At 39.3% G+C, this 24,187-nt stretch overlaps 1 protein-coding gene and 1 long non-coding RNA gene across 3 annotated transcripts; one reads left to right on the top strand and one right to left on the bottom strand.

The window, feature by feature from the left end:
• Positions 1 to 5,286: 5,286 nt before the first annotated feature.
• Positions 5,287 to 15,532, bottom strand: LOC118125598. Its single transcript, XR_004698865.2, has 4 exons — positions 14,696 to 15,532; positions 11,962 to 12,046; positions 9,061 to 9,216; positions 5,287 to 8,916 (listed from the first exon to the last, which is right to left on the bottom strand). It is a non-coding gene; the product is annotated as an uncharacterized LOC118125598 (long non-coding RNA).
• On the top strand, positions 14,515 to 24,083 carry ppp1r26 (protein phosphatase 1, regulatory subunit 26). 2 transcript variants are annotated; one of them, XM_035184337.2, is made up of 5 exons: positions 14,515 to 14,758; positions 17,815 to 21,064; positions 23,014 to 23,128; positions 23,257 to 23,345; positions 23,423 to 24,083. In XM_035184337.2, exons 2-5 carry the CDS (start codon positions 17,883 to 17,885, stop codon positions 23,460 to 23,462), a joined length of 3,426 nt encoding a protein of 1,141 aa, XP_035040228.1. In that variant the 5' UTR covers positions 14,515 to 14,758; positions 17,815 to 17,882; the 3' UTR covers positions 23,463 to 24,083. The 2 variants fall into 2 exon arrangements, with proteins under 2 accessions (XP_035040228.1, XP_035040227.1); XM_035184336.2 differs by having other exon boundaries at positions 23,257 to 24,083.
• Positions 24,084 to 24,187: the final 104 nt, after the last annotated feature.

Here is a 24,187-nt window from a genome sequence, read left to right as displayed (position 1 = left end):
GCACTATCTGTCCTGTAAACAGACAATGAGGTCAGAGACATGACATTACACAGATATAGAGATGTAGTAGAAGTTTTGTTTCACAGTAACACACGGGTGGGGAACCTTTTGCCTATCAAAGGCCATTTAAACTTAACATCTTCTGCAGGCCATACTAAATTATCAAACACATCATCTCATTTGAAGCTCAATGGCTGTAACGGCTTCTCTTTTCTGAGGCGCCTGATGTCAGATGGTAGTGATGATGGTCATGATATGTGCAGTTGGTTTTAGCCAAAACAACTTGAATAAAATATTAGTTGTTTGTTTTTTGTTATGTCTGTTGTTTCATCACAGTCCATAGAGTAAAAATGGAAATTTATTGCATTGTCCTTTAAAGTTTTTTCAATGTCTTGTTCAGACAAGGTGATTGTCTGGTTCAAGCAGTTCTGCAGTAGAAACAAGGGATCTTCAGAAATCTCCTTCTGAATGAGATTTAAGCTTCTTAGCAATTAGCTTGCTACCCACAACACATTCCTGCATAACATTGTCTTCGTCAGAATACGATATTTAAAGTGAACGGTGCTTGCTCGGCACCAAAGTTACCTAAAAAGTGCTAATTCATGAGCATTACTAGCTGTAATGATGCTTGAGATTGGCCTTTTTTAAATCACTGTAATTATGTCACTGCAAACGAGGCACACTGAGTTGTCTTTAACTTAAAAAAATGGCCGTATTCCTTTTTTTTTTTGCGAGCCCAACATTCCACCACCTATCTTGATAGTCGACATGATGCTCATCCAATGACACAAAACAGCTACATACGTTCATTCACGCTGACTGTGACCTGACAGGCATACAACTAGAAGGGACCATCCTTAAGCACAAGTTAGTCCACTGTTTTATGTTTTCTCCTATTGCAGGAAAAAAGAATTGCTGTATTTGTGAGTTGCTTTTTTGTAATTATGGATCAATTCTGAATTAATGAATAATTAGTAGTGACATAATTTTCAGTTTACACATGAGTGAGAGTGCTGTTAAACATGTTGGTCCAGAATCTTCCTTATATGGAAGCATCTGCATTCAATCTGTTTTTTCCAGCATATATCCGGGCCAAGACTCTAGTCAGACTGTAAACAGTGAACTGTGAACAGAAGATCATTTCTCACATACTTTTTGTCAGTCTTTTAGGTCCAGATGGAATTTAGGCTAATCTCTATTAACAGCTATCTGCATATGAATGCAGATAAATTAAAAAGCAGATAGTCGATGCATCTCAGTCAATGTGTTCTTCCTCTTTTGAGAACAAATGTTATGTACTTTGTTACAGTCTAATTAAGCAAAATTCAAATAAGAAATGTATGCATTTTAGTCTTTTAACATGTAAAACACCTACATTTTAAAGATGCTATTGAGAATTGTGGGAAAAAAACCTGTGGAAAAGAAAAACCTTATTCGATTTGTCTTTTTCTTTAAAGCTTTATTTTTTGGATTATTATCATGAGCTTTCAAATTCTATTCCATTGTGCAGAGGAGAAAAGACAGTTCGCAAATGCAGATGATCTACCAGAGGTAGCATCCTACACAGAAGATTAATCATATTCAAATGAAAGAATGAGTGAGTGGTGGAAGAACTCCCAGTTGCATTACAGCGATGTGATTTCCATGACAGGAACTCATCAAAGCATCATTCCCTATGGAGCAGATGTGTTGAAGGCGTACGTCTACTCACTATTTTCCTCTGCGTGTGCGTGTGTGTCTTTCTCTCCCTGGAATATTCCATTACACAAAGAAAGGGGGCTGAAGGACAGCTGGGCTCAGCCAACCTGCTGAGACAGAAATTAAATGCACTTTCTTTGACAATCAATACCCCGCTGTGCGGAGATGATAGAAGGTTGTTGGGGTTAGAAATGGTGTGTTTATCTGACATGACATTGTCCATAGAGCTCAGAGGGTGATCGCACACTCAGCGTCTGCAAACTTAGCTGTACACAGCATCACAGGCTCACTAAATCCTCCTTTGTCCCGGAGAGACCTACAGTAAATTCATTAATGAGAGATATTTTTCATCAGTTAATAGACATTAATTACATTAATTTCAGCGTAGTAGTAGTAGTAGTAATGAAACAAACAACATAATATATCTCCTGTTGTTCCCACTATGGAAGCCTATAGCGGACTATATTTAAATAATTACACCTCTAACGATACCAGTGCCAGGAGTGTCACCTGTTTGACTGTGTTTCCTGTAGAACCAGTATGAGGAACTGGGGGACGCATGCAGGGGAGTATCACTGGTTATGTCACTACAGGGTGAGTTTTGCTTTCCAAGACCTCTGCCGCGCCTCAGGGGAGCCGTACTACAGACTGCAACCATCACTCAAATCACCATAAAGGTCAGGTTCTCGTAGGCAGCCTATAGCGTCCCACCTAAAGACAATGACTGATGTTCTAACTGAAGACTTATCGTGATCAGAGGACTGACAAATTGTGTTTTTATTTTCATTTTGACACCAAAGGAGTGGGATGATGAAGATGTGTGAATGCAATAGACTGGGGGGGGGAATGTTTCGCTAATTGTATTTGAATATTGCCCGGTGTACAACAGACGAATGAAACTAATTGTCAAATGTCGTTTTCAAAATATTGATAAATTGTCAGTTCTAATCCTGTCTGTTTGGAATGGGCTGTTTGCAGAACAATGAGGCTGCACCACAGCTGCTGCACAAAGAGCTGTTTACCTGAAACTCGAGTCATTATGCAGGACCCCCGAACAGGAGAACCTGTTGTTGTTGCTGTTGTCATGAACAGGAACACCCTGCTGTTGTGATCGTCACTTACTTTCACAAGTCCCAGACGCGGCGGCTACAGAATGCTGGTCGCCTGTTTATTTAAAGTTTATTAATGTTGAACATATCGCATGTGCAAATTGATCCAGATTCTACACTGCACCTCCTTGGGCCCTTAACAATAAACATGGCAAATGTGAAAGCGATGAAATGAAGGAGTCTTGAAACATGCGAGGCCCCGACAGACAACGATTTCAGGATTTGCTGTAACGATCAGACCTCTCAAACTTCTGGAATTATTGTGACTTTACTATTTCTTGCATAAATGAATCAATATATTAATAATATTTGAATACTGTCTATTGTACTGCTTGAAATTACTATGGAAAATTATGTTTCAGACAGAGTTTCTGTTTTCATTTTAATATGGTCATTAAACGCCCACATGAAAATTTGTATTATTGCATTTTCATGTTAATTTTCACTAAAATAACGCATTAATATGTGGAAAATCACATTACTATGGTGAAATTACATTTTACTTTTCAAGTTTATATTGTCCTTATGATATAGGCCTCTTTAGGCCTCCATACACATGGTATGCTACTCTGTTTTTCATCCAATCTGTGTATGCATTGGAAATGTCAGCTTATTCTGGATCACTTGGCTGCTTTCATAGTAATACTCATACTATGGAAATTAATAACAGCATTCATCTCCTCCCACACTTTTTCAACCGTGAAGTCCACGACCATTACATTCCCATACTTCACGTGCCAGCAACTGATTACAGGCAGTAAAATACACTAAAGCATGAAGTCTGGTGCAAAGACAGACAGTGTAAAAATGTAAATGTGACTCGTTTGTCTTGTAAAAAATAAATTCTCTCCTGTGAGGAAAAATGTAGATCGTCTTTGGATGAGACAACCTCTGAATTGATGCCAGTCTCTCGGAGGTTGAGAAGGAAAAGTGGTTACGCAACGTGGCCTCTGTGCGACATTGCAGGGCATCGAAATGCTCTGCTGTGAAAAGGCAAGGACATAAAATCGCAATAACAAATATGCCAGAGTGTTGAAATAGCAGGAGAGCCAAATGCAACAGGGCAGCGTCTCATGTTTACTTGTTGGTCGATAGCAAAAAACAACTTCCCCCTGATTGGAGTCAAAATGAACATGGCACAAACCAGTGGGGACAGTGCCACGCCCCTCCAACATCCTGGGAATATAAAGCCTATTTAAACATGTTAAATATAATTTAATCAGATAATAACAGTTTACTCGTACAATACACCTGATAGACCGTAAGCACCTGTGAGCATTCAATAGAAGTTGTTTTTCTGTTTAAATTACATTGTGCACCCCAGACACTCCCACTTTTATTTACAGCGAATAGGGAATATCCGTATCCAATATCCGTTTTTTTTTTTTTCTAATGTGATTGGTCGACCCCCAGGTACGACCCCTTTCACTGAGTTACTTCGGCTGCGAGCTGACTGGCAAATATATGGCAACTTCAGGTGGAACTGTGGCAAATCCAGTAATTTCTCTACAAAACACCCGTTCACAAGGCGTTCACTTGAACAAAAAAAGTGAGCTTAGTCCAGACCGACCCGATTCACAGATTCAGCAGCCGGCAAGGGATGAGGACGAGTTCTCACCCGAGGCTGCTCCCTCTCTTGCTCTGAGAAACAGAGTTGACAAACTGGATGTGGTTTTTAGTAATGCCTTTTATTGCTTCCCGTTTGTTGTTTCAAAGTGTCGTCATGGAGGTACTGTGGACAATGACAGGGGTGCGAGACCTAAAACCTCTCTTTGCAAATGCAAATGGCATGACAGTTGCCACAGTCACTTAGACACAATGAGGCTCCATTTCTGCGGCAGTCTTAGCATTGCTCAGCAGCTCGATGAAGGCTACAGGATCGGCATATTGTGTGTTGTGTTGTTTTTGTTGAGTCTGGCTTGAGTTTGATAGTTCACAATCCCCCACTGGCACAAACCCAGGGCGGAATTAATAGGATTCATCTCTGTGATTCTGTTGATTTATTTAATACAAATGCATTTGCTCCTGATGTGGTGAAGTTCCAAAATGGGAAAAAAAAGTCTAGTTTAATTTCCTCAAGTGACAGTTTGCCAATTCATCTCGAAAAAAAACAATGCCGCAGTTCTGCCATCGACTTCACGTGAACAGGATGTCAGAGATCAGTGTTTCATTAAATCATGCTCCCTGTCAAACCTGACAAGCTGATACATTGTTTTCTTTCTGTCTGAAAGGCTTGCATTCACTCCAAGAACAGAAAACTCAGGGGGAAATAAGCTGCCAGGATGTAAATCAATCAAAAAACAATATCATGCACCGATTGAGCCTCTGGCGGCTGCAAAAACAGTTTATTTATTTAAAAAAATATATTTATTAATTTCCTACACACATTTCACATTGAGACATATGACTATAAGGCAGCTTTCATGGTGAAAAGACTCAGTATTTTATGTTAGATATTAAAATGCAACATACGCTCCAGTTTTCATGCCTCTGCCTGCTCAGTTAACTGGAGACACAGTCAGATTTAATTATGTGTTATGCTTTGTTTCTTTAGACGATACTGAACAGTCATTATGTTACCTTGGTTCCTGTTTGGATAATGTTTGGTTCTACACTTAAAGGTAGGGTAACTCATTCTGGGGAATCACTGTTGATATTTGAAAACAAATAAACCCACTGGTCCTTCAGAAGCTCCACCCCCCCACATTCATTCACACGCGTTGCCAAGGTGAACGACTGACCTCAGAAAGTTGGAATTAGCCACCACAAATATTAGCATTAACTGTGGACAAAGTACACCCTCTGCTTGTACACAAACCACACGTTCACCGGTGTCCATGACTGTCTGCTGCCCACCCGGAGAACATTGTGTACCAGTGTGTAGTCGCCATGACCCCCAGTGCAGTCCGGAGACATCGCCTGGAGCAGTACAGGAGCCGTTGCTGATCTCAAAACTCACTGTGGTCCTGAGGCAACTCCAGGTGGCCTCTCCATTGTAACTTTCTTCCAACTTCCCTGCAAGTCTTTGCCTTTTCCTCATCATCACTGGGTAAGCAGTGGTCTATGGTGCCTGAGCATTTAGCATTTAAGGCGTTACTATGAAAATGATTGTGGGTGTAACGTCCTGTAAGATGGTTCTGAAATAGTCATGGCGTTGTACGTGAAAGAGGATAAGCGTTCTGTTAGCATATACTGTTTTACGACCTTTCAGAGACCTCCATCTCGCTCCCACTGCCCCTTCACTCCTGCCCCAAGTGCATTGAATTAATATGGCTAACTACATCTTTAGATAAATTTGTGTAGCATGTCCTCAACGGAGATGGAGATTGCAGCCTGCTAATAATAATACAAATCATGATCATAATATGGAATTCAGGTTTGTGCCTTCTGAAAAAAGTAATTGTTTTCTTTACTTGTCCTTTTCTGTGAAGCCCTTTGTTGCGGCTGGTTTAAAAGCTGCCATGTAAATAAAGCTATTATCCTCATTGAGTTAGATGGTTCTGCTGTTTGTTGGTACATCGTAAGATCACTCCTGATTAATGTGGTTGGCTCAAACACGCTGCCTTTTTTTTGTCAAAACAGATCAGCGCTGGCACACTGCGCTTTGTGTGGGTGGATCTGCATATGTGTATACATGTGTGCTGAGTGGGAGCAGGGTCACAGCAGGGGTCTTGGCTTTCTCTCTGAACATCATCCTCAAGCCTTTTTACATCTCATTGTAAAACCTCCTTCTGTCAGCTCTTACTGTAAGGTCTCTCTCTGCAGTGTCTGTTCCAGGGCTCGAGGACACTTATTTCTTTCTTTCTTTTCACCCTGTCTCTCAACTATTGTTGTTTGTGTACACCTGCGAGACATATGCACTTTTAGTTTTTGACAGGCGCAATAGGAACAATAATGTCCCTGACCAGTGGGATTTTTGGGCTGCGGATCAGTTTCGTTTTTGGTTAACAAACGTCAGCCATCGCATGAGGTCGTCAAGCTCCTCTGAGGAGATGATGCAGATTGAGAGGAGACAAATTGACTGTGAACTTTGTGATGTAATTAAATCTGTTGCTGCACCACCTTCCTCTTGTCGGAATATAATAAATACTGCAAAAGAGAAAAACTGAAGCAACATATTGGGTCTCTGCTGCCCCCTGTAGCAGCAACACTGTGTCTCCGATGAGAAACCCTACGCCAGATTGAAGATTTTACAAGAAATATACTGACGATGGGATTTGTTTTCATGTAGGAAGGAAAAATCTTACAAAGACTGTAGTTGCTGATATTGCATCTTGGTGCTGACCTTAACTCTGCATAACACAAAGAGCATGTACTGTTTTTTCTTTTACATAAATAGACATATATTTTGGACCTAAATAGATAGTTGAGGTTACTGTGTCTATACAGAATATTATATGTAAACATAACAGAAGGGGAGTCAATCTGCCATATTGACAAATGATTGATGCAAGAAGATTTTGTCTTTACATAAAAGTACAATAATAAGTGTGAAGCTCAAAAATTATTTTTCATGTTTCTTTAGCCTTGAGACGTAAAGCATGGCTTTTATATAATAGTTACTATACAACTTTATAAGCAACATTAAATTAAATGTATATTACATTTTAAATGTGTTTAATGACTATTTATTTTCATGCATTTTATTTTACGTATGCTCATGCAGTTCAGTTTTCACCTGCTTTACTTCCCTTTACTGCTATAGTTCATTGTGTGTGATTCCTGTAGGACTACACTGCCATCTAGTGGTATTTTGCAGAACATCTCACTTACTAAAAAGGTTGTAGATAAAGATAAGACCAAAGTCTGAATAGCTTTTTATTGTGTTTTTAGGTAAAAACCTGATGAAAAACCTTAATTCACAGTATTTTAAATATGTCACTGAGACGTGTCATTAGTCCTTACAGCTACTAAAGTGTTGGTACTATATCACTCTATATATACCGCTTCCTTCTGAGCAGCAGCACTGCTCTGTCCTGTTTGTGGCTGTGCCTCAGGCGTTTGATTCTGTCAGCCATGAGCTGTCTGCAGGCAGACTAGAGTTTGACAGGGCTACAGAAAAACATCTGGGTGTTTACACTGAGCGTCGTGCTTCTTAAGGTTGATACCAGTTTTTCTTTTTCAATTTTGTCCTATAACAGTCGTAATTAACACAGGCTTTTGTGATCCAATCCATTCTTCCTTTAATTATAATTTTCTTCCACTGGTTACATGAGGAAAATTTAATTAAATACAAAGTCATTTAATCATGGCTTGTGTTTGTTTTTCAATTTGTTTTCTTGGATTCGTTTGCACGGAAATTATTTTCTCTCTATAGTGGTGCTTGTTTTTCTTTTTCTTTATCAGTTTTTAGAGCATGTTGTGTTTCCTGAATTAACTTGTCTCCTCTTACTTCTTCAATTCCACCAAAGTATGGACTTCATGTAATCAATTCCAGCCTACATGAGCCCCAAGTGATGAACATGCCAATTTTAATGAAGTTTAACTTTTTTCCAGGATTCAATTATAACATCAGTGTGTGTAAGTATAGGTATGGATTAGTTATAAAATAAAGCCAATCTATGATAGTTAATATTTTAACATAACATAATGTTTTTCTGTATGTGTTTCTGACGCTACTGGATCCTTTTTATCAATGTATAAGGTATCGATTTGGACACTAGCTGTACTAAGGGCAGTTGCATGAATTTAGGCTCCGTAATTTCACATTTATTTATTAACTTTAACATTGTTTTAGCCAACAAAAACATGGTCAACTTAAATATTTGGAAGAGGACATTAATAATCTGACTGCCAAGACATGAAAGGGCTGCAGTATTCCACACTGCGGTATATTTAATTTAAGTTGAATTTATGGCTAGTTCTACATTTCAGCACAGATGGAACCATTACAGTAAAACACTCAATTAAAAGAGTGTCTGCTTTTATGTATTTGGATAAACAGGTGGGCTTTCTTTTATACTTCACATTAAACATGTAGAGAGCCTTTAGGTATAGTAATTCTGCATGGTTGTTCAGTCTGCTAATCTGCCGTGGATCTTTCTTTGTTCCATAATGAAGACAAACAACATCGCTGAGTGTACAGAGAATGTGGGCAAATTATCAGGACCTAGAAAGAGAAATCAGAGTCAGCACAAAGTACCAGCGATGCCAAGTTGCAGCCTCAGGGAATCAGTTTGATCACATTCCTACTGTAGAGACTCATATTTATGAAATCAGCAACAATAGTATTCTGATTGACAGCAGCAGTTACCTTCATATGTTTGGAAGACCAGCTGAAGGAGACACAAGGCGCATGTCCCCTTACTTTTCCCCTTCCCGGTTGGAGTGAGTGGTTGCTGTCCATGGTGCTGAACCTCCTTTCTTTCCTCTTTGGTGTCTTTTTGCTCGACGTAGCTGACAGCATGTTCTGGTAAATGAACAGAAACATGGAGATAGAAAGTAAAGGGGGATGAGAGGGACTGTATTTCCATCAAGCCTTCTTTGTTTTATTTTCAAATGAATGATGGAGTTGGTGTGAGATGCACATGGTCCTCTGATGTCTATTCTTGGTGTGACATCAGACTCAGTTTTATTACCCAAGCACCGAGAACTGGCTGAGCCCTTCCTCTACTGCATGCAAATTGAAACATAGAATGACCGGACGAAGAACATTTCAAGGTCAGGGGCGTAGCAATGTGCTGGAGTGGTGTTGTCGCCATTCTCTGCACCACCATGAAGAAAGAGCAAACTGGTTTACACCACAGATTGTGTATATAAAGGTGGACGACACAAAGGCTTCCAAAAAGTGTGGTATAAGTGTCTGGATCGCTACCTGGTGGCTGGCTTATGTGTAGGTGATGAATTCTTTCTCCTCTATGTTAATGGATTGGACATGTACCAAACTAAAAAGTCAAAGTACAAATACAATTATTGTCATTATTGTAAGTTTATAATAGGTGATTTTATGATATAAAATGTGGTGAAACATCAAGATTAACAGATGAGACCGACTTGCGATTGGTCGAGTGTGTGAATCGCCAGATCCTCGATACTGTGGCTCCATCCCCCGACTGCAACTGCGCAGTCGGGCTCTAAATGCACAACATGGCAGTGTTCGTATCCGGGATATTTTAGCTTCATTTCTGGACAGATGCAGGAAGTGGAGACATGTAATTTTATTTACAGTCTATGGTTTAGTCACATTACCAATGGTGCAACTTGAATGGGTTAATTACTTGCAGTGATTATTGGTGAAAATGGAGCAGTGGACAAGAAGACAATATTGGGAATCCCAAAATAGAACCTATACAAGTGAATACTGTGGTGTATTGTAGCATAGTAGTATAGTTATACTATTTTGGCTCCATGTTCACTATTAGTTTTTATGTTCTGAGTTTTATCATCAAAACATTGTTTGAATATGGACTTAAAATCCTCCCAATTACCTATTTTACTGATTGTGAAAATTGACTAAACAATATAATTGTGTAGATGCCTTTTTATCCCTTGTCAGTGTAATGCAGTAGGTACAATGTAGGTAAAAGTGTGTTTGTATATGTGTACATGTCATATTTAATGTGCAAACAAATGAATATAAATTCAGATTTAAATATCCCATGCATTAATATATATTATTGCAGCATATGTTAAGGTGCCGATTGCAGCCTTCGCTCAGGTCTCAGGCCTGTTTTTAATGAGCCCTAATAGAATACGTATAACTTGTGTCTATTGGCATTCATGATCTCACCTGCTTGATTGCAGGAGAGATTAACTCGAACCAATACATTTATTACAAAAAAAACAACTCCAACAAACCCTAACCCCAACTGATAACTTAGCCCCATTCATTAGTAATTAGGGAATGTTGTAGACCATGCAACTTTCAACGTGTTTACTAAACTCACATGTCTGACCTTTTATATGCATGAATTTCAATGTAATAAGAAAACCATAATCACAGGTATTACATTTTTTTTTTCATGTTGTTTATATTAATTAATACATGCATATTGACATCATCTTTGCATGTAACAGTGGCTCTCATGCGTTGAACCGCCCCTTATCTTTAGGAAAATGTTTTTTATAGTATTAGAGCTATATTTAAAGGTTGAGTGTGTAGAATTTAGTGACATGATGTGAAGTTTCATGTTATAGCTGAATACACCTGACCTCATCCTCCCCTTCCAAACATGAAAGAGAACCTGTGGTAACCTTCAGTTTTCATAAAAACTCAAAGGGTGTTTAGTTTGTCCAGTTGGGGCTACTACAAGAAACATGGCAGCTTCAATAGAGAGGACCCCCCCTGATGTAATTATAAAGTATTTCAATATAAAGGGCCCATTCTAGGGTAAATAAAACAACAATTTGTATAATTTAGATGAAACACACTCATGAACACATCACTATTATGGATTATTTTATATTAAATTTCTGTCAATAGATCCCTTTCACCTAAATCTTACACACTGAATCTTTAAGTATTTCAAATTTGTGAAACTGAAACAGTTAATATATATATGGAATATCACACAGCACCAATGAGTAAGAGTGTAAAATGAAGTGTTAGGCAATTTTCACAACATGCGGTGAAGTAACTTTTTCTTGTGTGCCACTAATGACAACTTGGGCTCCCGCTTTAGCAGCCAGTAGTGCACAGTAAATTAGATCCACAGTCACCTATCAACACCTCACAGAAGGTGAAAAAATGCAAAGGACGTCATCACTTTTGCTTCTTTGTTAACATGAAAATGTTCAAGTTTGACCATCTGATGCAGGCTCTCAGAATATGGAAACAATTAGTCTGTTGACAGAAAAACAACTACTTTGATCCTTGGTTTCTTTGATTTCCATCATCTTTCAGCAAAACTGTATGAATTAGATATCTATAAGTTTTGGACAAGACATTCGAAGATGCTACCTCGGGTTAATTTTGTACTCCATACAATTAATCACTTATTCAGACAAATAATGGGCAAAGTAATTGATAATGAAAATAGTCATTATAATATCATAATAATCAGCCCTAAAACTCTCAATGCTGAGATGCAAGTGGCCATTTATTATATCAATAAGAAGGACGATACTGGAGTAAATGGCTCTGAATCAAAATATAAACTTCACTTATTGACCAACAGCAAACTCGAAACCAAATAGAACAAGATGCGTAACTCACAGAATCCAAATGATGTGAAACTGGGAGGATCGTGGATTCAATCTTTGAGGAGCAGTGTTGTTTTTTTGGGATCAGAAAAGTAACCCTGGAAAAAAAAAAGATAAAAATTTGGCATCTATCACTTGAAACAGTCCATGAACAATCAGATCACAGAAGCACACTTGTAAGATGATGCATTATGAACTTTGTGGACCAATTGCAAAATCTCCAACAGGAGTGATATTAGGTAATATTGTAGCACTGTAACTTTGTCACAATATAAAGAAAATGCATCAGAATACAGGAATCTGCTCTTTATCCCCTAAATTTTAACAAAATAATATTAAGATATTTGAAAATGGCAGCTTGAAGGACTTATGAGAGCATGTTTGTCCTAATTTTGCTTTATTCAAGATTACACACTATGTACACCACATATTTTGGACCAGATCCAGATAAATGGGCAATTTTGTTCACTTTCTTCTACATAGAGGTATGACGTTATAATTTTCTCTCCTATAGCACTATGATTATTTTTTGAACTAGCTGATTAGTTCAAGAAAACATCAAGAAATTGAGACAAATATCTAACAAACAGTTAAAAGCCAAATATATTGAATGCGCTATTACAGGAGACTATCAATTGATATCAATCAATTACCAAAATAGTTGTAGATAATTTTACTGTGGATCTAAACATCGATTAATCGACTCATTTCTGTGGCTCAAATGATGATCCAAAAATCTATAATATCTCTGCTCTTATTGAGATTCCTCAGTATTAGAACTCTGAACATACCCATTATCCAGTGTCCATTATGTGGCTGAATGTTTATATCCACAGGCTGAGTTAAATATTGTCCAGGTACAGGTTAGATGTACTATATGTTATATTTCATAATATGTTATAAATTACACATCATGATGCAGGAGCTTAATTTGGAGACGAGAAGAATTTCAGTTAACCACCCTTTAGTCGTTTTGTGCTCCTCTTGGTCTTTGCCATATAATGTGCTCTTTTGTGTCTTGTGGTGTTTCAAGAAAAACAAGGAAACCTTCACTTGTGATGTAGTAAGAAATATTTATGGAACCTCGTCAAATCTGTGGAAAAAGCAAAAGTCAAATGAATAAAAGGTGTCTAGTCGAGTTCAGAGGCATTTACGTCACATGTGACATTTCTCATGCCAAGCAGGTAAAGCATTCCAATGAAGATCATAATCTGTGAATGTTTAATATCCCGGCTCACAAGCATTTTGGCTTTGAACACAGTTTCAAATCTCTGTGTTGATGCATTCAACTTGATTTTGATCCTCTGGTGTTTTCATGTTGTTGTTATTGAAGCTAATGGCAACACTCCAGGGTCCAAGGTACAGCGCTTCCTTTCGGGGCATGTTGCAGTGAGCTCGATGAAAGATATTTGGCAAATGCATCGTCATTTGGTATATTTTACAGCATTCAATCTGCCAAAGCACCTCTTTGTAATTAACCTCCAGATGTAGAGTAACCTTCCTAAAAGAGTTATGCTGAGGATGTCACAGCTGCGCATCCTGAAGTGCCCTACTTCAATAGACGTGCTTTAGTAAACACTGCAAAGAGAACCAATATAGATATTGCATATTCATTTAAATTCAGGGGCATGGACCAAGGACTGGGGACAAAGAATGTGCCATGAATGGGAGGAATAATAATGCATTTTCCTTCCTGGAAAGATATTTCAATTATATTGTCATGCTCGTATTGTCTGGGATCAAATTAAAACGTGCAAAAAAACTAAAGGGTGTTGATGATTTGTTTGGGTGTATCCAGATTAGTTCATAAATTGAAGGCTAGAAACATATTTTGATAATCGATGAGTCGTTGTAGTTGTTTTTTGCATAAAATTCTGTGGTTTCTGCCTCTGCAATGTGATGAATTGCTGCTTCTCGTATTCTTAAGTAATAATAACCTGTATGTATTTGGGTTTCGGGTGTCGGTCTGAAAAAAACAATACAAAATACAAATTAAAAAACTTGTAATTGGGACTTTTCATTGTATTTTGACATTTCCTAGATATCATTAATGAAGAAGATAATGAAATTCTATCAACTGATGATGAAAATAATCATTATGGTTGCAGCCCTAGGTGTAATCTAGGCACATATCTGCTCTTGGTGAACACACAAATGAAATCAATGGATGACTGGCTCCAGATTGATGTCACGTGACCTTGTGGGGACATTATTCCCATGTTTTAGGAGCATAATACAGATATAACAGTGAAAAGTTATACAGCGGATTTAAGGGAGAACCTCGTCTAAATAACAGAAAATAGTCAAATAAATAGTAGGTTTTTTATTCCAGTAAAACTCCAGAGTTGATAGATCGATTTCTAAATCCATCAAACTCTGCTGCGATGAGAGACGAAACTTTGTAACAAGAAGGCGTTGCTCTTGGATACAATGGGGAAATATATTAACGCTTATTTCGCAAAAAAATGTTTCCAGAAAACCTGCTTCGTGCCTTAATGCACGACAAACACATATAAACGAGTGTTTACTGTCATGTAACCGGGTAGAATATCGTCAAATAGGAAGTTAAGTGTGCATATTTCCCCGGTGCCATATTTGAAAGGCTTGGCTTGACTGTGGCTCTGGAGGAAACTGGTCCGCCCGGCAGTCGGAGCGGAGGAGGGGGCACTCGGCGGTGAGCTCCAGGCGGTGTGTGTGTGAGCTGCTGACGGACACCGACACATCTCCTCGACGGCTTCTCGAAATACCTTCAACCGTCGCGGCGATGACCACGCTCCTTCTCTAGCGGCCCTTCTGTGTCCCCTGACCGGGTAAGTTTTCGACTCGTGCACCGTCTCGTCCCGTGGGAGAGAGCCGAGGCTGGGAGTGCGAGCTGTGGCCCAATACAAAGGCTTTCTTCGGCGGAGAAAATGCCGGGGCTGCAGCAGCCGGGAGGCCCGCTTGTGTCTTTCAAGTCACCGACTAGCCGCGGTTCTCCCCACCGACGTTTTCCCATCTCCGCCTTCCTTTCTCGCATATCAAGCCCCTTCGTGTTTCACTTCAACACATCCGTGGGTATTTTATCCGAGTTTAGCGGCGCCACAGAGCGAATTTAGCGGGTTTTGACAACCGTGGCCGTCCACAAGAAACATGGTTGCTCTGCGGAGTCTCCTGACGCCTCACGCCGGGCAGCGGTGCAGTGAGTGCCGCTTGGCGGTTACGGGGACAGCCGGGGTTTGTCTGTAGCGACCAGGAAAACGTCCGGGAGGGGAACTGCTCGCAGCGACACGTTTCGCTTATGTAATGGATGGAAATGGTGCCCGCTGATGCTGGCAGGTCTGGAGAAACTTTCTTTGTACACATGATGTGTCAAACAAAGTTGGCGTTAGACCGGGCTCGGGTTTCGATGCTACTCTTTAGCTCGCTCTATGCGCCTTTCGGCATTTTTTTCAGCGGGGCGGCTGCGGTGACCACATCCTGGTTCATCCTTCCACCAGCTTCAACAGCCCATGGACGAGGCTGTTGTTGGTGGTGTAGTGACTCAGTGTCCGGCCGCAGACGGTGGCTGTTTGTCCCTGCAGCCTGCACACTGAGCCGGGAGGGGTGGATGTAGCTACACCTTGAAGCATCGCAGCAGAGCGACACCTCGCCCGGGTTAATGCCCACCGATAGCATGCTTGTTCGTGGGGTTGCTACACGGTTTAACTCTGGTTGTGGACGTATATTCACTCGCAGGACAGTTTCACAGTCCTACTGGGTCCAAGCTCCACAGGACAAGTCCATCCTCTGTTCAATCTGTGTGCAACACATGGTGATAAAAGTGCATCATTTAACAGACATCTGCAGTCTAGAGAAGGTATTTAACTGGTTTAACTTGTATTTAAGAGCAAATTCTGATCTACAAGAACAAAATCCAGGTGGCGAAAAGCAATAAAGTAGCCGATATATACACAGATACTGTCATTAACAATGGTGAGGTAAGTACTCACATCCTTTACTCTAGTTGAAGTACTAATATGCAGAAAGTACTCAATTACAAGCTAATTTCCTACTGCATTCAAAATCCCATGTAAGTCAAAGTGCAGAACTTCACTGTATTATCAGTAAAATGCAGTTGAAATGTCCGAGCTGATATTATTATTATTATTATTATTATTATTATTATTATTATGTGTGAGTACTGTTGGCATTAGAACCAAGCTCCATCTGTAAGAGTCTAGTAGCTGTTTGAGATGGAGCTGGTTTTAACAATTTAATCGTAGCCTACTTGACTAAACTATAGTTTAATCTGAACTGAAGTGGAGTGAAGTAGTTGCAACCATGGGACATAAGGCCCGTCCATAGACAGTAGGGCACATCCAGGGGGTCACAAGGTGAATCTGGGGCGGTGTTGACATGATTAATCGGAGAGGAGAAGGAATCACATCTGCTGTACACATCTATAATCATTGAATAGTTCTACCATGACCTTGACCAGCAGCTCAGGTGAGAGAATCCAGGCGCTGTGTTTTTGTGAGGGGGTCACAAGTCAAAAATGAGCTACTGATTTACTACATTGTGTTTTCTAAGTTAATATGTTTTAATGTAAAACCATATCGGTACAACATTTCCATCCAACATGAATATAAAGTAACATAAAATTGAAGTATTTAAGTAAAGTACAAGTACCTCAAATCTGCACTTTCACTCGACAAAGACAAGTTACATAAATATGATCATTTAAAGCTGTTTGATTTGTGAAATAGACTCAGTAATTAGAAGAGAAGAAGCCAAAGCAACCTGTAACTTCATTTCCTACTCCTACAGCATCTCACCAGCGTTAATTTGGAGGAAAAAGTTCAAACAATGTGAAGGTTTAATTAGCTAATTAGTGCAAACTATTGATCCAAACTGTTTCCCTGATGCCTGTCAGGCTCAATAGATATAGAATATGTGACTCTCAAATTGATTGAGAGGAGTCTGGGGAGCTTTAGGGCTCTTTTAGGGGGTTTCACTGAGCCCCCGACCAACAAATTGTTTACCCACCTAAACAATATAAGAAAGAGAACATGTGTTAAATTAACTACTGAGATGATGGATCTCTTTTACCTTGGTCTAGAAAGGTTTGGAAAACACCTGATTTGTATAATTCGATTGTAAAATGTGTTTGAAAGAAAATGTCAACCAGTAAAAGTATGCGTATTACCCAATGCCATAATCAAATCCTAACCGAGGTAGACAACTAATGGGTCTAAGGGACTTATGATAGAAAAGGCATCACATTACTAGGTGCAGTAGAATATGATATTGAAACACAGTTGTTTTATTTGGGCTGCCATAATATGGTTTTAATGCTCAAATCACAGCACTAATACTCCTTATGGTTGGGCGATGAAACAATGGGAGTAACTATCACAATATAAGTTTCATCAATATAAAAAAATATATATATATATATATATATATATATATATATATATATATATATATATATATATATATATATATATATATATATATATGTATGTATGTATGTATGTGTTGCTTATGAATTGTACAAGCACAATGAGGTTGTATAACAAACTAGAAAATTCCTCCCTAGATATTTTGAATGTGTGCAGCGTGCTTCCTGCATGAAGGCATTATTGCATTAATTCAATTTCCTGACTTGCAGGAACATAGATCTTTTCTCATTTACTTGAATAACTAGGGAGGTAATGATATCAGATATTATAATAGTACAGACATAACGGCTTTGCTTTGGGGCTGAAAAATGTGTTGATTAATTGATTTGTCAACACAGAAAAAAGTAACTTGGACAGATAAATTGATTTAAGATATATATTATGAAGATGATTATTTTGAATGTACTTTGACCTTCCTGGAACTATTTTTGTTTTCTTCATAGATTGAACGATGTGATTGGGATCGGAGGCAGCTGCACTCCAGTGGTCGAGGACCTCACCCTACACTAGAATGTACTTGATGAATGTGCCACCTGTCGCAGTGACAACAGAATGGAGAACATGTGGCCCACCTGGAGGCTATAGCCTTCAGTGCTTCAATGACTCTGACCCTGAGTTGTCCACCAGAGGCACACCTATCTCAGACAAGGTCCAGATGATCATAGAGAGCCTTAGGAGCACCCAGTCCTCACTCGAGATGGGCGACGAGCTTGAGGGAAATGTGCTATCAGGACAAGACGATCATTCCCAAGTCTGCAAGGTTGCAATGGGTTCTTATGTGGGAGCCAAATCCAAAATTAAAGGTCCCACTGAAACCCCGCAAGCTGATGCTTCCTCCCCAATCAACCATGAGAGCAGTGACTCCGACAGTGATGGTTCTGTGGACAGAGGAATTGAGGAGGCAATACTGGAATACTTGAAAGAAAGGGGTGATAACAAACGCAAAGCAGACCCATGTTCCACGTTTCTCCAAGCTTCCAAAATTCAGAGGAAGGATACAGCTAGTCCTGATGTTTCTGAACAGACCTCTGACATTAATACATTCTTGTTTTCAAGCGACCCCTATCCAAAAAGTTTCAAAGTCGAAACCCCGACAGCACCAGCTGTTATACCTGTAAAAAAGTCTATCAAAAACAAGGCCTCCCTTAACGACAATATTGTGAAGAAATTAGATTCTGATAAAATTACAATGACCAAAATTTCAGCCTTCCCAGTAAAGGTGGAAGAAGACTCCAATGATTCCAGTAGTGATGATGGCATCGAAGAAGCCATTCAAATATACCAGCTAGAGAAAATGGAGCAGCAGAACAGAGGGGAAGAATTAAATCTCCCTGCAAGCAAAGGGGAGTCTGATTCCACCAGCGATGATGGGATTGAAGAAGCTATTCGCTGCTACCAACTTGAGCAACTTAAGGAGAAGAGTGTCCTGAAACCATTCACGCACACAAAAGATCCCTGCAGTAAGTCGTTTATACAGGGTGTTGGAAGTACAAGCATTGGAAGCATGAATAAACCCAAAGTGAGGAAGAAGAAGACCAGAACGGAGAAAGAAGTGAAATCTGTACCTCCATCTGCTTTCATATCCAAGAATTCACTATCAGAGAACCAGAAAGGTAATGGAAATGGTTTACTTTCATTTAAAGTGGAATGTCTTAAAGATCAACCTACACCTGCTCCCCCAAAGGCAAACACAACGGCAGAGCTCATGTGTGCTGAGGCAATATTGGACATTTCGAAAACTGTTTTGCCCGGAGTCTTCCATCCCAGTGTTGACCTTGGCAGTTGTGCGACTACTGAATCTCCCTCAAAGTCTTCAACCCCTGACACTTGCCCAGATGAGGAAAGTGATGACAGCTCCATCGATAGTGAAGATGGGATTGAGCAAGAGATCAGAATGTTTCTTGAGCAGAAGGCCCAAGTTAACAAACTGCCACCTTGCTCCACTGTTACCCAAGAGCCTCAAAGTGAGAATGAACCAGAAAAAGTGAAAGCAAAACAAGTTGCAACCCAGAAGAAACCTTCAAGAATGTCGGTGACACAAAGAAGAAAACTCAAAGAGGAAAACAGTAGCGATCCCAACATGTCAGGTATTGATAAAAACATGACAGTAACAGCCCCGATATCTTTACCTGATCACAGAAAAGATTTGAGCCCATTGATGTTTTCCAACAGAAGTCAGACTCACCCAATAGCTGGATTACATAAGACTGAACAAGGTGGCGATAAAAGCAGCTCACTTGACAGTGACGAGGACCTAGACACTGCCATAAAAGACCTGCTCAAGACAAAAAAGAAGACAAAGAAAAAGACAAGAGACTTGAAGCGGCAATCAAGGAAGTGCCTTAATGATGAAGAATCACTGCTAACAAATGCCTCACAGACCAAAAAGTCCAAACCTGAGCCTTTTTCTAAGCGCAGTGCTGTGAAGAAAGTACAGAAGATTAAAGATGAAGTGAAAGATACAACTGGATTGAGTCAGATGAACATTTCTCAACATAAACAAACTGATCAAAGTAACGAGCAGGATGTGCATGGAGGTGAAACACGGACATGGAAAGGGACTGAAGGTCAAGACTCCATGTCGCTGCACAACTCTCACACTCTTCTTGAGGTAAAGGAAGACAGTACTTCAGTAGACAGCGACGATAGCATTGAGCAAGAGATCAGAAGATTTCTGGCTGAAAAGGCCAAAGTACCGACTGCAGTGAAAAGTAAAGACGCAGATGTATCAAGGAATGGTACTGTCGTGGTTTGTAGCCTACTTCGAGAAGAAGATATCCATCAGGAAAATCAGCTGGCTGAAATTCCAAGACAAAGTATCACCAACCCTTTCTCTAGACAGTCTCTTCCAACACCACAGAGTTTGGTGCCAGACATCTCAACCGTTGGTGCACAATCACGTCTGTCCTCAGTCCAGTCTTGTAGCCCCAGTCCTTTGGAGCCAGCAGATGGGGCAGGGGCTGCTAGAACCGAGCAACGGTGGTCTAACACGGGAGGAAGTGAGGTCCAGGAAGTTGCCCCACAGTTGGAGAGAGTTAAACCGGTTTTGAGTTCCAGCATTGCCCATTCTCGTTCTGAGTCAATCAAGTGGCGTCAGAGCCTGGGACTCCCGATTACTGACACAAGGACTCTCAGTCGGCTACCATTCCATATCACCTCATCTAAAATCAGCAAGACTGCATCAGCAACTCTACCATATCAAAGCACAGGCATCCACCTCAGTTCACAGACTCCTGTCTCTGCTTGGTCCTCCACAAGGACCAGCGTAGCACCCTTCCCCTGGACTACAGAGAAGACAGTAAATACCACATACAGATCCCCTGTTTTGAACCTATTGTCCGCTCCCAGGCAGCAACCAAGGTTGTCCTTTACACAGAGCCAGGCACCTGGCCACAGCTCACCTTGCCCTTTAGAAGGAGAGACGCAGAGTATGGTGCATATGCCTAAGGACAAGAGTGTGTTTGTCGAACTGGAATCAAACAGGACCAACCATGTCCAGGTCCGAAGCAGGGAAAGGAGCGAGGGAAAGGAGACAGCAGATTTGCTAGTTGAGATAAAGAAAGAAGGCAAGAGATTGAAGATAGGTGATAAAGAAATGCACCTAGAAAGAAAACAGGAAGAATTTGTAGATGAGGCAGATTGTGAGTCAGTCAACAGGATAAATCCAGAGAAGAAGCAGGGCTTTTCCACATTGTAAGTATTTCCTTTGGTCACTATCTCCCATTACATCATAATCCAACTTCTATAATAGTTACGTTTTTGATTGTGCCCTGCAAATACATTACAATCAAGCCTATTCATTTATACACTCTAAGGGAATGTTTGTTAATACAATTAAACTAAACAGGCATTTTTTATCTGTTTGTACATTTATACAGCTATGTAACATAATGGCACCATTATGACAACGTTTTTTTGCCCAGAGGTTGATCCATATCACTGAGCCTTTGAAAAGCAATACACTGACTGAAGAGGCAGACTGCATGAGTAGAACTGCAATCCAAATTCACAATACTTTCTTGCAGAAAATGTCCTAAATATCCATGACATTTTATGTAAAAAGAAGTGATCCAGAAAATAACCTGTCCAAAATGCTTAAAGTAAGGATGTACTAAGGATCTGTTTTAGGTGTCACTGGAACAACATGAATTATAAATCAGAAAAAAATGTGCAGTCATTTCATAATCATACACGAGTTACGTGTCATATCTAAACTTAAAGACCCTTTTATGTGCAAAAGTTAAAAAGTCATCATTGTTCATGTTTTTATCAATGTCCTATTTAGTTGTATCTCAATAAAAGCCAGAACACAAATATATATTTTATGATTAGAAATGTCACATTTAGATGTCCAGTACATCAAACCTGACACATTTAACACAGCTTGGTGCCATGACTGAGGTGGTTAAGGAGACAAGAAGGGGGGGGCTTGTACATGGGAAACATAATTAGACCTGAAACCATTGTTTGATCAAAAGAAGATGGTTCCATCTTCTCAAATGTAAGTTTGCTCCTTTTCGTCATCAAAGTATGATACACTGCTTAATTCATGTGCTTTTGAACTGTCGGTCGTAGCAGAAGAACACATTTGAAGATGTCACCGTGGGCATTTTTTGCCTCTTTTTACTACGTTCCTTAGAATAGAAGATGGATCAGTTGATTTACAAAATAATTGGCTAATTAGTCAAGGACAATAATGACAATATTTGTTAATAGCAAACCATAATCCTATTATTGTGGAAATCATATGTAGATGCAGCAATATACTGTTGCTAAAATATTATAATAAAATCTTGAATAACATGAAATTAAACTCATCAAAATAGTTTTAAAATTTTCCTAAATCCATATCTTTAAATCTTTAGTAAAAACACCCCGTCCGATGCTTTGCCACTGTAAAAACAAACTTAAATACAAATCTGATTCACTAAATCCTTTCTAACTTTTGTACATAAGAAGAAAATGTCACGCTTCATTGACCCTTGACCCCTAATAGGCACCTCTTTTCCGAGCTATTGTAGTGGAACAAGCTTGTGTCAATTCTCAAATAAACAGAAGATATAATGAATTTACCCCACATTTGTTTGTTAGAAACAGTGCCTTTAATTCACTGTATGGTTGTAAATTAATAGATGGGAAGTTGAAGCTCAGTTGTTGACGTAAGCCACTAAAACAGTCTTGGACTTGATACCTCTACGACTCAAGTGTTGTTCCACTTTCCACAGAAGCCACATTATTACTTCTCTCTGTTTTGCTCAACTTAATATTTAGTGTGTTCATTTCTTTGTCATGTTAAAGTTTTCTTGAAATTCCTATGTGAAAAAAGGCTATTTATTTTTGTTTATCAAAAAAAAAAGTTACCGAACATGCTGTGCATTGCCAGGTTTTGTAAATATTTTGTAAGAAGTGTTTTTTTTTTTTTTTTTCATTTTCTCTTTCAAATGAAAAAAACTTTGCTGTGTCTTAAGTGCATCTGTGTAATAAAGAGTGTGATCCAAACAGCGGTGGGTCTTCTTCATTAATACAGTTTGATTCTTTGCAGCACTTCCACTTGAAGATGGATGCTTTAATGAAGTACGGTATATGATTGTCAAGTATTAATGAGGAGTGGTCTGACACTTGTCCTGCTCTGCCTTGCCCAGGTCTTTGTCCAGTGCCATTGACCCTGGCATCACCATCAGACCTTGCATAGCTCTCACCACAGAGGAGAGAAGCAGGATGTTCTGCAGGAAGCAACTGTCTGAAAATTGCAAGAAGGTACAATGAAATAAAACAAGCTTCGAAGCTTCACTATTTGTATCCTTTTCGTGATGAAGCCAGATGTTCATCAAAACGTTGTCCTGACCCACTGCAAGTATTAAATATGTAATTCACAATGCTTGCAGGGGAAAGCCTCTCTCGTTAGTATACCTGTGCAGAAAAGAAGGACTCTGCAGCGCGTCAAAAGAAAGCTGCAGTTTGTTCCAGTGGACAGGTATGTGATTGTCTCTTCAGCGAGTGATCACTATCAAACAGAACGTTTCATCTCAGTTCATTTCCATCTTTTTGCAGGAGAAGTGAAGCACCCAGCGAGCCCAGCATGACCAAATAAATCTCTAATTTGCATTCAAAATGTGCATGTAGAACAATGTTTGATGTAACAGTCTGCAGGTTGTTGGATAATTACTTTGTACTTCATTTAAGTGTTATTTTATTGAAGGTTTCTTGTCAGTTTTGATGTTCCAGACTAATGGAAGTTTTATATTTTGGAATATACCCTTTATTTTTATTGTCCCATTTTTTATTTTTGAGAAAACAATGGTTAATGCCCTGTTTATAATGTTATACATTTAGTAGAGCTTCCAAAATTCGCATTAATACATGGGGAAAAAAAGTTCAAGTTTACTAATTTGTTTATGTAGCAAATAAAGGGAATTTCGTTTTGGAGTAAAAAAGTAAATTCTAATATGCAGAGTTTTAGTATTTTTGTTAAATGCTATTGTATATTGTATATTCAATTCACACTGGGTTGTCATTGGCCATAGATGACATGGGTTTCTCTTCACACTGCAGCTGTTGTTTATAGAACGTCTCTAATGTGTCATCTTTATTGCCAAACATGTTCTTATGGAGTTATTTCTTGATGTTAACATTTATATACATTGTATAGCTCTGTAATAGTAAGGCATTGCTTCCAGTGGTGTTGAAGTTTTTCAATAAAGTTGTGAAGGTTTTTTTGAATAATAATTTGGCATCCTGGGTATTGTAGTCCATGAGGAGTGAGAGGAGGACACGTGAGGAGAATATCTTAACAAGTAAGATACATAAACACTGTGT

This window comes from Hippoglossus stenolepis, chromosome 18 (genome assembly GCF_022539355.2).
Source record: "Hippoglossus stenolepis isolate QCI-W04-F060 chromosome 18, HSTE1.2, whole genome shotgun sequence".
In the NCBI taxonomy this organism is placed as follows: domain Eukaryota; kingdom Metazoa; phylum Chordata; class Actinopteri; order Pleuronectiformes; family Pleuronectidae; genus Hippoglossus; species Hippoglossus stenolepis.
The sequence above is the reverse complement of the archived record's forward strand: the minus strand, read 5'-3'. Positions and strand labels throughout refer to the sequence as shown.

Bases quoted from the DNA above. Each gene is read 5' to 3' on its own strand.
- ppp1r26 (XM_035184336.2), top strand. From the start codon at position 17,883: ATGTACTTGATGAATGTGCCACCTGTCGCAGTGACAACAGAATGGAGA. The intron at 21,065-23,013 runs GTAAGTATTTCC...TGCCTTGCCCAG, and splicing joins AAGCAGGGCTTTTCCACATT to GTCTTTGTCCAGTGCCATTG. The intron at 23,129-23,256 runs GTACAATGAAAT...CAATGCTTGCAG, and splicing joins TGTCTGAAAATTGCAAGAAG to GGGAAAGCCTCTCTCGTTAG.